Source organism: Montipora capricornis, chromosome 9, assembly GCF_036669925.1.
Source record: "Montipora capricornis isolate CH-2021 chromosome 9, ASM3666992v2, whole genome shotgun sequence".
NCBI lineage: Eukaryota > Metazoa > Cnidaria > Anthozoa > Scleractinia > Acroporidae > Montipora > Montipora capricornis.
In genome coordinates this window covers 31,681,469-31,694,772 of record NC_090891.1, presented here as the reverse complement: position 1 = coordinate 31,694,772, position 13,304 = coordinate 31,681,469, and the positions used below count along the sequence as shown (strand labels likewise).

At 39.1% G+C, this 13,304-nt stretch overlaps 1 protein-coding gene across 1 annotated transcript in view; it reads right to left on the bottom strand.

Moving 5' to 3' along the window:
- LOC138014965 (grainyhead-like protein 1 homolog) overlaps positions 1 to 13,094 on the bottom strand; it is a 24,810-nt gene extending 11,716 nt beyond the window's left edge. Inside the window, exons 1-10 of the mRNA XM_068861860.1 lie at positions 12,954 to 13,094; positions 12,311 to 12,604; positions 10,313 to 10,412; positions 9,150 to 9,205; positions 8,216 to 8,291; positions 8,074 to 8,111; positions 5,148 to 5,280; positions 4,483 to 4,550; positions 1,628 to 1,704; positions 585 to 658 (exon numbers count right to left, since the gene is read on the bottom strand). Of these exons, the coding sequence (XP_068717961.1) occupies positions 585 to 658; positions 1,628 to 1,704; positions 4,483 to 4,550; positions 5,148 to 5,280; positions 8,074 to 8,111; positions 8,216 to 8,291; positions 9,150 to 9,205; positions 10,313 to 10,412; positions 12,311 to 12,604; positions 12,954 to 12,973 (936 nt within the window). The 5' untranslated portion in view covers positions 12,974 to 13,094. The remainder of the gene's footprint in view (positions 1 to 584; positions 659 to 1,627; positions 1,705 to 4,482; positions 4,551 to 5,147; positions 5,281 to 8,073; positions 8,112 to 8,215; positions 8,292 to 9,149; positions 9,206 to 10,312; positions 10,413 to 12,310; positions 12,605 to 12,953) is intronic.
- Positions 13,095 to 13,304: the final 210 nt, after the last annotated feature.

Below are 13,304 nucleotides of genomic sequence, written 5' to 3'. Positions count from 1 at the left end.
ACACCTTAAAACTCTTTAAGGTACACGTTTATGAAACCTAAACATCTGTTGGATTATTCAGTTCAAGAATAAAACAGAACTAGTCTACTTGCTTGACTTGCCAAAAAATTTAGATTACTATAAACTGAACGGAAGTTTACCCACAAGAACAGCAACACTAAAGAGACAAAGCCAAGGTGGGCTGCAACAAAGAAGGCAATAGACCTTTTTACCGATACGGCGGCCATTTTGATTTCTATTGTTTCGAACAGCTATTATGGGACGCCCAGGGAGCAAATACACATTAATTTGTCCCCTGAGCATCCCATGTCTTTCAAAACAATAAAAATCAAAATGGACGCCGTATCTGCAAAAAAGGTCTATTGCAATCAGGATCAAGCATGCCAAAACAGTACAAAATACATGAATGCAACTTTACATGTAGCTTGTCATAATTTATATCATTCTGCTGCCAGCATGTTATACAGAATGATTCTGTAAAATGTTGTGAATAAAAATGTATGAAAATGACTCACTATTATTTCTGGCCTAAACTCTGGGTGTATGAGCTTAAAAATTTGACACAAATTTCTTCATACGTGTACCTTCACTCTTTGAATTTCCCCATCTGATGAGGGAGGATCAACATTTCCTTCAAAGCTAATGGCATAAAATTGACCTGAAGCATAAAAAAGACAGAGGAAATGGTTACTTGCTAACAAAAAGAACTGAAGCTTATCTGAAAACACCTACTTGTTCACCTTTTACATGACCGACCATGACTGCGACTGCACCTTTCTTATTTGTAAGAAATTAATGTTTTAAATCGTTTTTAATTAAACTTATGGAATCAATAGCAGATCAATAGCTGAGCCACACATAAAATGGACTATACAACCATCTCAGACTTGCTTATAATACAGCTAAACATAATTATTTTAACTTAGGACACTTTCTACTTGACACAACCGACCAGCCAGACCGGGCATTTGGAATGACTAACTACCACACCTTCAACTTAACACACTTTGAGGATATAACACTCCTCCAGAAGAATGTGGGGGATTATCATGCAAGTGTTCCTTCAAATTGTCGCATTATCTTTGCAGACTAACAGGTCTGGTCGGCCAGTTCTGACCAAAAAAAAAGTGCTCTTAGTTCCCAACCAGGAGCAAGTGCACTCAGTTGGTGTTTATACCCTATGGGCATACAGCATGGTCAGCTGACGGGCCATACGCCTCACTCCAAAATGGCCACTATTTAAAAATACTTTTGTTTTCTTGAATCTGAGCCCTTGTTGCCTTGTCCAAGGTTAAATATTCTTTTGAATTTAAGCTTAAGAACGAGGCATCCTAAAACACTGCAGCATCTAGGTCTAAGCTGTTTACAATGGAGCAAACAGAATACAACATACATGTACATGTACCCATAAAGATGTAAAACACATTAAAAATTAATGAACCTAAACACACATGTAACAGCCTATCATCAAAACACCAATAAAATGCATCTGCACAAGCTTTAAACCATATAAAACACTCCTCCTTGTTTATTAAACAGAGCTTAAATGTATTGTTAATAAATGATGAGCAAAGCTAAGTAAAGTACATGAAAAGCAAGTACACATGACCTACAGCCGTACACAAACCTTTATTGAGATATGTGAGAGTGTCATCGCCTCGTCTTTGAATGATGGAAGTGGGTGCCTCTAGAATGAATGCATATCTAGAAAAAAGAACAGTCAAATTGTTACGAACAAAAATTAATGAATTAAACCACTTAATGAATGCTGACTTTACAAACATGCATATAATCTCTGATAATGATATTTTCCAACTGACTTTCTCTCATGGGTCTTTTGGCAAATTCGACATTAGGAGGGGCTCTCTGGTGTGGCAAGGAGTGTTGGCTTGACAAGCTAGGCATTTTCCGACTTGCTTTTCTACCATTTTGTCCACTCCTAGAAACCAAACGTGGGCCCGCAGCAATTGCATCAACGATGCCTTGGCGCCCCTCATAAGTGATTCTCCCAATAGTTTCTCGCCATAGTCATAGCACTACAATCCTTTCACCGTTGAAGGACACACCCATCGACCACGGATAACTCGTCAAAAACACAGGTATAAGGTTTCACATCCATATCCTTGGGGTCTACCTTCTTCTTCTGGATGCACAGTCAGGATAATCTTATGCAGCTCTTTGTCGTTCCTCATTGCTTCTATCAATTCCTCCTTACTGATGACCCCGGGAATGTCATTTTCAACTACAAAATTCACATAATTATTCCTTCACATTTTTGAATGTTTACCTATCTGTAAGAAGGCTGAAAATTCTTTGGAGTCCAACAAAAGGTCAAGTTAAAAAAAATCATTTCCCACTGTTCTTCTGAACACCTTATCTGATTCTAACAACTGTCAATCAAGGGACATAGACGTCCTTGGAGTCGTGAACAATACGGAAAACAAGCACAAACCACCAAAGGGGGATTCCCATATTTGTAAGCGAAGAAGATACTGCTCCAAACTTTGTCCCTTTTTGTGAAGATCTGGAGGTTCAGCTCTCGACCAAATTCCATCGATTTCTTCGCTCAGGAAAACACGAGATCTCAAGCAGAGGTATGCGAGCGTGTGCACGTGGTTGGGAATTTCACGCAAGCTCAAATGGCAATCTTGGCAAATTCCAATTCTGTGACATGTGTTGTGCGGGGGAAATGCGAAACTTTACCACGAAATACACATGTATCTCCAGTTTTCTTCGGTGAAATCTCTTCAAATTTTGGAGAGTGGTAATTACTGTTTACGCTTTCCGTCTGCCAATTCACCAAGAGATTTTATAAGGCGATTTTTTAGTGGAGCTAAAAAACACAAATTCGCTAAAAGTGATGAAACTACCTTTGTAATCCCTATTTTTTTGCCCTCAGAAGATTCCTCTGGACAAATGTCATGTAATGTCAAAGTTTAGGAAATTTTCACCTAAGAAAATGGAAGAAAATCAAAATAAAAGCAAAATAAACATTGTAAACAACCTATCTTTGGAGAGTAATCATTTCTAGTAAAACCCTGTTAATTTAACAGTGATGGCTGAAGAGTAGTCTTTTAGAAGTCTATTTCGATAGACTTGAGAGAGATGCGCTTAAGAGCAATGCAAAAATTTCCATGGATAGTGGGTACTTGTGTGCGCCAAATGAATGTGAATAACCATAAGGAGCCACCTTAAAAGCGGAAAAAAAGGGATAATGCTTATACATGTAAGAAAAATAAACAAGACATAATGCCAACATTATCAAAGATTTTGTGGATCAAAAGATCTGCACTGTGTCTCAAGAGATGTGAAACATGGCTGGGTGTAGTCTGGTAAACACTGGGTGAACCCTTCGAGGGTCTGATGGATCCTTTAAAAGATGTCTGGTGGTTGGGATGAGGACTGGTTGCTTGACCAGAAGGCTCAGGAGGAGTGGCCACCAAGGCTGTGCTTGCCAGAGGGGTGCAACCAAAAAATTATGATGTCCACTTTGTCCTGAGTCAATTTGTTCAATACAGCTGAAATCAGATTGAAAGTGGGAACTCATAACCCTTGAAGGGTGCCCAGTTCATTGTCAGAGCATCTGCATGCAAGGCCTCTGGGTCCAGTCTCCCTCTCACATACTTGGGAAGTTAGGCAGACAGGCGAGAAGAAAACAGATCAATTTCGCATTCCTTCAGAAAGGGAATGGAATTTTCTACATCCAAAATCTGCTGCCAGCATTTCCAGCTTGATTTGGGAATAAATGTAGTTCCACTCTCCATCCGATAGAGCCCTACTCACATACTGCACCACTCGCCACTGGTCATCGCTCTGCCCACATTGTACCAGAGTGGCTGAAATTTCTGGTGGATAGCCATCCACATGTACCTCAATTTTTGCCCTGGGGTCAAACTAGGTCAAGACTGTGTCAGAGATCAGAACTTCTTTCAACCTTTCAAACGCTGCCTTATGCTCTTTTCGATCCAAAACGATGCCATTTCAGTTCAAAATATTCTAGAAGCTCTTTTGCAGCGGTTTTGAAGTCTTTACCCGTATCGTCCAGTGTGTCGAAAATGTCTTGCACCTTTGGTCCCGCGTAATCTAAAAATACCGCTCGATTTTTTGCCTTGTCCATTACGTTCATCACAACTGCATACACTTTATACCTTTCTAGGTATTTCCTGAAGTAAGGACCCACCAATGTCAGACCAAGGTCTGGGTCAAAAGGTGTGAAATTCGTATCTTTATCAGTAAGTTGCTTTCCCAAACGTTCTGGAAACTCTTGTAAATGTTCTCTTCGTCTCATCATCACCAATGTAGTGTCCGACTTTTCTTGATCAATAAGTTCACTCTAAATATTTACACTCGTTATATTTGTAGTCCTCTCTTACAGACGCTTGTTAAATCTCTAGCTAGCATGTAAATTCATAAACACGCCATGCATATAAAACACTCCTCAGGTCTCATGGGGATAAGATACCTGAACACTACAATACATACTTGTCCTGTGCAGAGAACACAGTTGGAGTGGATTTCAGCGACTGAGTGTATGGAGAGAAGTTAAAAGCCTGTAAGAAAAAAAATGAAAGTAAACAACTGCAGAACATTAACTCACTGGACAATAAAAAGAAGATACTTCCAAGTTAAAGGGATATGGCATCCCAAATACCAAGAAAGTTTTATACCAGGGTGTTGTGGTTTAAAACATGTTGATTCTTGTTTTTTTTTTTGTTTTCTAATAGTTACTGCATTTTCAGTCATGTTTCTACCAGGACTGGTGATGCTCTAATTCAAAGCAGACCCTACTACCAGGAATTTCAATTTGAAGGTTAAAAACCAATGTGGGTATATAATAGATAAACAAAAAATTAATAACAAAGGGTAGATACTGTTTCCTCGACCGAAGCGTTAACGGTATAAAATAGCCACGTTTCAAAGGACTTTCTGTTGTTTATTGATGAGTCTTTCGAAACCTATGATTATAAACAGTTTATCAGGTTATATGAACAAAGTTCAAAGAAAACGAACCACAGATTTTACATACCCGATGGCCTCAGATGTCGACTTCGGGAGGAAGCTTGCCGTACTAATGTTATTAATGGTGATTAACCTAATTAAGTAGCTATGACGTATCTAATTTCGTCGCGGCCGAAACAGATACTTACTTCGGGTGGAGTGGTGCTGAGTGAAAGGGGAGACACATCACTAACTTGGGCAGGCTGAGAGTTTGATTTGTTTGCGGCTGGGTATGACGATGGGCGACCAACAGAAATAGTTGTATGGCTACAACTTGAGGTACTGAGGACGAGAAGAGAAGATGACTAGGATTAAGCTTCATCCAAAAATTATTCCGGCAACACTTTTTGCCAATCATTATTTCAGGTCCTGATTTTGAATGCATTCTCTGTTTATAATTTCATAATTTTATCCCAATACTATTCTGTGTCTACATATACATTGTATTTGTGACCCTCTTTGGGAAAACCGGGCTTAATGAAATTTGCGTTAGAATGCATTTCAACAAATTTTGAATGCATTACAATGCATTCCAACGTTTGCCAATGATTCATAATGCACTTACAACGTTTCCCATCGATCGTTGGCAGTTTTGTTTAATGTTTCATAATGATTTTCCAACGTTTTTCAATGCATTGGCAACGTTTCCAAACATTTTAATCCCGAAGGCGTTTCCACTATGACCTAGTAATTATAAACATCAGCACGTCCGTACATTGAAATACACCGCGTTTTGGAGCGACTTCAGAATCAATACGTCGCCACTTCCAAATTTTGAAAACAAAGTCCCGATTTTAGGTAGATTTATTTTATCAAAGATGACAATAACAGCATTAATTCAGTGCATCCATAGCTACTGTAGTTGCAAAGTAAAATACAACAAATTATTATATTCATCCAAAGAAATGTAGCATTTCAAGTTGTTTTCAAAGCCGAAGTAACGATACATTCAAAGCGGTGCGTTCATAAGAGAGCTCTTTGCTATAAATATGGTAAAAGAGTTCTCTATCATCAGTGAAGATGCCGAGGGGGCAAGAAAGCTCGCGAGAAACTCCAGGCGAGTGGTTAAGTTAAACAAATATTTTTCAGTTGAATTTGGTAAGTTCAGCATCATTCAGTCACATTTTATAATTTGGCGTTCGCGCAGGATGGGTCTTCGATCTTTGGTCTTCGTTTTTGGAGTCTTCATTGTCCATTCTACCTATTAGCGTAGTTAATTCAGCTTGAAATCCGTCCAAAACTCGAAGCGCTCGACCTCAAATAATATCGAAAACTCCAGCATTGGGAGCTCCAAGGATGCGTAGTAGGATTTTCGTATACCGGCTTTAGATTGCTTTTAGATACATGCTTGCGGCTGTCACGCCATGTGCTCCTCTCTGATTGGATGATGATTTCTTATTAGCCAATCACAGAAGAGCAAACGTCGTGATGGCTGCAAGCCGTCACACCAAAATCCAACTACGCTTCCTTGGAGTTCCGAATGCTGGATTTTTTAAATTTTATTTGAGGTCCAGCGCTTCGAGTTTTGGACAGATTTCAGATATAATGGCATGAAAGGAAACCTCTGGGTTTCAGCTTGCTTGGTGCGTGATTTGAAACCTGTGCGATGGGAATTTGTTTGTGAGTTTCAGCTTGATTTGTGCGTGATTTGAAACCAGTACGATGGGAATTTGTCAGTGAAAATCGGCTTGGTGTGGAGCGATCCGAAATCGAGCTTTCCACCCTTGTCTTTCTATTAGTACGCAGTGGTGAACGTCGAACACAAACCCTTCATTTTTCTCGGTATTGTTAATTTTTTAAAAAGCTCTCTACTACATGTAATTCTACTAAGTTGTAGAAGGACACGGCCGAATTCTACTCGTGACAATCAGTCATCATTGACACTGGATTTATCCTAATGCAGCGAAAAAATAATGATGCTTATCAACGTTTGTAAACGTTTTCTGAATGTTTTGAAATGATTTTTCAATGGTATGGAACGTTTTCTATTTCCGTTGGGGAACATTGCAAACGTTTCAGAATGCATTGAGAATGTTTTTGAATGCATTTCAACGTTTCCAAATGCGTTGCGCTGAAAAACGGCTCAACGCAATTTTCATTAAGCCTGGTTTTCCCAAAGAGGGTCACAATTATAAATGATAATATTTTGATTTGAGGTCAAATAGTTTTGAACAACAATTAACAGATTGCCGTGGCAAACAACTTTTGCTCCCTGCTCTGCAAGACAGGAACCCCTGCAACTCTTTCAAATTCTGCATCCCTAAAACATTGATTTTTCAATGTCTAAATCACTAGTTCATAAAGTAAAGATAAAACCACCCAGTAAACCACACAATGGTCAGGCTGATGGCAATGTTTCTCTTTTGAGAAACAGCATCATTTGGCATGACAAAAATGTTGGCCAATCGGAAAAAGCTGTTCAATAATAGCATGAATAATTTCAAAACAATTAAAAAAAGGAAGGAACTTTATTTGAGTGTCTAGTCTTCTAGTACTGGAGCACTAATTTGGGACACTATAAACTGAAATCAACTAATAAATGCAAGTCAAATCAAATGTTGGTTTTTTTGAGGAGAGGCGAAAACCGTAGTACCCGGAGAAAAACCTCTTGGAGAAGAGTAGACAACCAACAAACTCAACCACCATAATTTATGATGCCGAGTCTGGGAATTGAACCTAGGCCACATTGGTGGGAAGTGAGTAGTCTCTCTACTACATTGTACATGTATGTCAGCCCTGCACCCTGACAAGCAATCACATTGCGTCGACAGTGGAAGTGGGCCTTAACCCATTGACTCCTGGGGGTTCCCAATGACAAGTACAGTCTGGCATTAGGCAGAGTAAAATAATACTCTGGTGTAATTAGACAGAGTAAAACAATAAGTATGGCCGGTTTAGGCCGGTTTAGGGGTGAATGGGTTAAAAATTAAAGACAAACTATTGCCCAGAGTTAAGTCACAGGGTTTACAACATCAAGAACATGAATGTGACTAAGAACAAGGATAAGAGCAAAAACAATAAGAGGTAAAAAAGGTCTTAGAGTAATAATTTGAGGGCTTCAGTATACATGTGTACCTTGGTTGTACTTTGATTTGTTGTCCTACTGATATTGCCTGAAATGTAAAATCAAAATTAGCCCCATTAACAATCAACATGTAAATTAACAGAGACTTTATCAATCAAGTGGCAATGCTGCTATTTTTTATGCTGTCATCACCTTAACAGTTGATGTAATCTTCTCTTGCTTAGGAGTGATGTTGTGTGTTCCATGTTCACTTTGAACACTGGGGGTACTGTAAATAACATATGATGATCATGAATTATCTTTAATTAATTAATTTATTAATTAATCAATGATCACTGAGGGAGCAGAACTTTACGTTGAAATCTTGAGCTACCGTTTCCCACCGGACGATACAAACATGAATTCCTGATCCTCTCAATTAGACAGAATTCTCAACATGCTTTGATTTTACCATAAAAATAATGTTTATTAAGTGATGTGCAACAATGCAAGTTGTGTCATCAAGACGTTACAAATACATTTACTCTTACATTGGTGTGTGAAGTAATGAAATGATGAAGCAAAACTGACAAGGTGTAACATAGCGTTGCGAAGCAAAGTAAAGCAGTTTCGAAAACTAAAAAGTAACAAAAAAACTAAACTTAAGTAGCTAAAGACTAATATAATCATCTTTAAATGCGAAATGCAGAGACTAACATATTGATATAATAATCAATTATAAGGTAACAAACAAGGGCCCACTAAATTTATTTCTGTGTCTGCTTGGGGAATTCAAAAAGTAGAGAAAACTTTGAGTCTTAATTACGTCTTGATCTTTACACCCCGACACACTAACTAAAACTGAAACGTTTCTTAAACATGTTCCTTAAAATAGTAGTGTGAAATAAAGGATAATACAAAAGATAGTGAATGCATTGTTCCTTATGCTATGTGTGAGCAAACATATCTGTTGGTTTGATCACAGAAAATGAAGAATTATCTAAATCCGCGAAACTTATGTAAAGAACAAAGGAAATTATGCAAAAAAACAGAAACTATTTGGCACTAATAATCATTTCAAACGAAACTCTTTATAATAGTCACATACATGTAAGGGTTTCCTGATCAGAGTTACACTGTATCTTACCTATGCTTTGGACTCTTAATCTGCTGAACCGCCTGCAGAAAACTAAGAGTAGCTTGCTGCAGAAAATGAAATGGAAGTAATTATTATTACCAAGAAAACTGAAAAAAAAAGTTATGTTACATTATGTTAGAGGGCTATGAGCTTTATTAACCCATCGACTCCTGGGAGTGAGACTGAACAGATTTTATTGTCTAAAACCAGACGATTTTAATTGTCAAATGGGGGGTGTCGTGGGTCGCCCGAGGACTGAATGGGTTAACACCTTTATTTTCCACTTCACAGGTAAAAAAAAAGCTGTTACAGTAGTTACAATACAAAAACAGAATGTAGAATGGACAAAAAAGGGTGACAAGAATCATGATTGTTTGTTAAACATCTGTTTGACCATAACAATGACAGTGTGCTATTACAGAACTTTGTACTTCTTTTCGGCTGGATGCGTTATCCACTGACAATACTGAGTTTCAGTTGCAGAGCAAGGAACCAGAGTTTTCCCACATTTCACACAGTCTGATGGCTGATATTTTATGAGACTTGAAGCATACTGGTGGAGGCAGGCTTCTTAACACAACCATAACTACAAATACGTGTAGGAGATGCTTTCAAGGAATCCAAACTTCACAGGTGCTATGCCTTTCATAGGTAAAACTTGGATGCCAGATGAGCTTGAGAGATGATACCTTAACAATTTGCAGATCAGCCAGAAAACAATTTCAATGGGAAGGGGAAGGAAGACTAGTATCCATGCTAAGCAATCAGTGGACTATTACTTCTATCAAAAAATGGAAGGGGAGGAGGAGAAAGGAGTTAACGACAATGAACAAAGTAACCCCAAGCATAGGCCAATAATCAAGCCAATGTGAGTGCAATCATGAGAATCTCTCTGGGAAAACTCCAGCACCACCCCAAACTCACTAAGAGGGGTTAGCACAGTCACTACTGTAAAATTACCTGAATTTTGTTTAGCCATTTTCATTCACTCCTACTCAGGCATAAATAGTTTTGTACATCAAACCGACCACTTAACTTATTAGCTTGTTGAATTGCCAACCTTCCACCAGTTGCCAAGCAACTGGCTTATCATCCCTCCAATGCACGGTACCATTTACCCTCATAATTATAGTTGCATTTATGACTCTTACACTTTAAAATATAACTCTTACCTCCGACTGTGATGGACTTCCTGAATCTGAATCACTGTTTCCGCCATGTGTGTGGCTGCTTCCAGCCGATGAATTTCCCTGACCAGGACCAGCTGGAGAACTGAAAAAAATATCAATAAAAGTATTCAGATGCAGTCCTTGATCTGTACATGTAGTCTATTATAGAAACCAAGGTGATAAGAAATACATGTACATGTACACGTATTGAAAACATAATGAACACACAACTTTCTATAGTACATTTCTTTCTTGTGACCTGCAATGTTTGGCTCCTGGCAAATCTCGGATTACTTTGCGTGTATCATAGGTCTCAGATTACTGGCAAATCATTCATTCATCATGATCAAACTCACATTAAATGTTCGCTTACCTTTTAACAGTGACTTTAATTTTATTTCTTAACCCAAAATTGAAATTAATAAAAATATTAGTGAAGATCTTGATCATTCTGTGATGTAAATGTTTGACGTGACGTCACTCTTGGAAAAAAAATAATTATATTCCAGAAAGTTGATTAACGTTGAATACAAACAATCATTATTGTTCTATACCTAGACTTTCAATCAACAAAACGAGCACTGTGATTGGCTGATTCTTGGTCACGTGCCCTAATCAAATTCAAATGTATCCCAACTGGGATACAATTTCGCAGTTGTTGTTATCTCTGGATGTTTTGCTTCAATTGTTGAAGGGGTAACCGGTCGCGTCGCCCACAAGTTAACTCGCCCACAGGTTAACTCCCCTACAACGAAGTTAACTCGCCTGTAGACACGTTTGAAGTTAGCTCGCCTACACATGCCAAGTTACTGTTGATGTTATAAGATAAAGCAAAAACAAGAAGTATACTTGACAACTATCAGGCAGAAAAACGAACCATCAATCGGATATCCGATTTGAGTTTTCGTCTGTCAGCGGCATTTAATTTCACATCATTCTTTACCAGTTCACTTTTGACTGCGCAGCCGGATGGTTTTCGTCGATTCGCAAGAATTTCATGCCAAATTGTATGAAAGGGTAGGATACTATTTAAGAAATCTTTAAAGTAAAAAGGTAAGTAAGTTGTGTATACTTACATTGTTAGTTGGTTGTATCATATTAAACTTGAAGGAAATGACTTGTCGTGTTTGTTGTTTCATCGACTAACAATATCGTGCGGCGATTGGGAAGAGACCCGCAGGCTGGTTCATGACATTCCACTATATGTCTCAAGGCGAGAGACATGAAAATGTATGCAAGGTGCGTGGCAAAATGACACTGTTACTCAAACGTTCGTGCGTTCGATTGGGAAATCCTGATTTAGATCTTAAAATCTGGATTTTCGGATTAACATTTGACAAGTGGCTTAGCCTTTTACCGGTATTATACCGACAGGTATATCGCAACAGGCACATCGTGCTGCTGTGCAGATTGGAAACATCGAGTGGCGCTGTGCTTTTTGTTCCACCGCAACGTTTGATGCTGACGAGCCTGTGGCGGAAAGTACAAGATTATCCGTGTCTGTGAATTCCGTGTCTACAATTTATGATCCCCCTCATCAACTGTAACTTCGAATGTGTAGGCGAGTTAACTTCATGTGTAGGCGAATTAACTTCGAACGTGTAGGCGAGTTATCTTCGGTGTAGGCGAGTTAACTTGTGGGCGACGTGACCGTAATCCGTTGAAGGAAAAGTCTAAATATATAACAAAGCACTTAATGTCTGATCCCTCGGGAAACTAGTTAGTTTTGTGTTCCCTCGGGACCATACATTAAGTGTATAGTTATCGAGGTTTTAAAAAAAGTGATATTCAATAAGACAAATACAGTTCATTTTGCGTTTAGCAGAACGAGTTTACTTTTATTCACCGCAGGGAACAAAAGACAGCAGAAATTGCCCTGGGCCAGTGACAGAAACTGTTTACAAGCTCATGAGACTTCTATATGTAAGTGTTGAAATATGCGCGCTTCGACATAATTTTCTCAGCAAACTCAAAATGGCGTTCTTGGTGTTGGTAACTTACCCTTGATGTGGAGGCGACGGGGGTGCTTGATTCGATTCCTCGGCCACTTCATAGTAATCGTACAGAAACCCGAGACTTGATGCCATATTTAAGTCCTCTCCGTTCACCAGTAACGTAGACGATATGGGGCAATCAATCTGCGAAACGTACGCTTTCCAAGTTCGGTCTTCGCGCCCTCCATCACTGGAGGGTGATCCGACCGTCTTCGTTGCACTACTTCCCGATGTTATAACAATTGCGCTTCCCTCTGTAGTCACTTTTCCTGACATATTCACCGTCAGTTCAGCGCCTTTCCTGTACGATTGAAAACAAAAGGGCACAAAAGAGAAGGATCAAACATTACGCACCCTCCATCACTGGAGGGTGACCCAACTGTCTTCGTCGCACTACTTCCCGATGTTATAACAATTGCGCTTCCCTCTGTATTCACGTTTCCTGACATATTCACCGTCAGTTCAGCGCCCTTTCCTGTACGATTGAAAACAAAAGGGCAAAAAAGGGAAGGATCAAACGTCACGCGCACAAATACTGAAACAAAACCGCGCAAAGGGAAGAGCACGCAAATAGCTTACCAGTCGTAGAAACAAAGAGTAAAAACTATCATCCACCCAAAACTCCGAAGACCAGTGATGGCATTGCTTACCTCCCAGCAGTATCAGCCATGGCAAAAAGGGTGCCAAACGCTAGAAACCTTCCAATCCATCTAATCTCCACAAGTTTTTTGTCGATACACGCTGTTTAGACGCTGCTCTCCTCTCGACTCTTCAAAGCTGAAAACGACAACCTGAGAACTAATGATCACGATCATAATCGGAATCAGTCGGTAAAATTTTCGTTACCCAAAATAGGACAAAAGCGTTGACCTTCACCTTCGCGTCACTTCTTCGTACATTCTTCGAGATCATTATTTCATACCGGAAGATCGGACCACCAGTCAGTAAAACTTTCAAGGCAGAAAATCTCATTTCCGGTCCCTTGGTTTGTTTTAAGAACT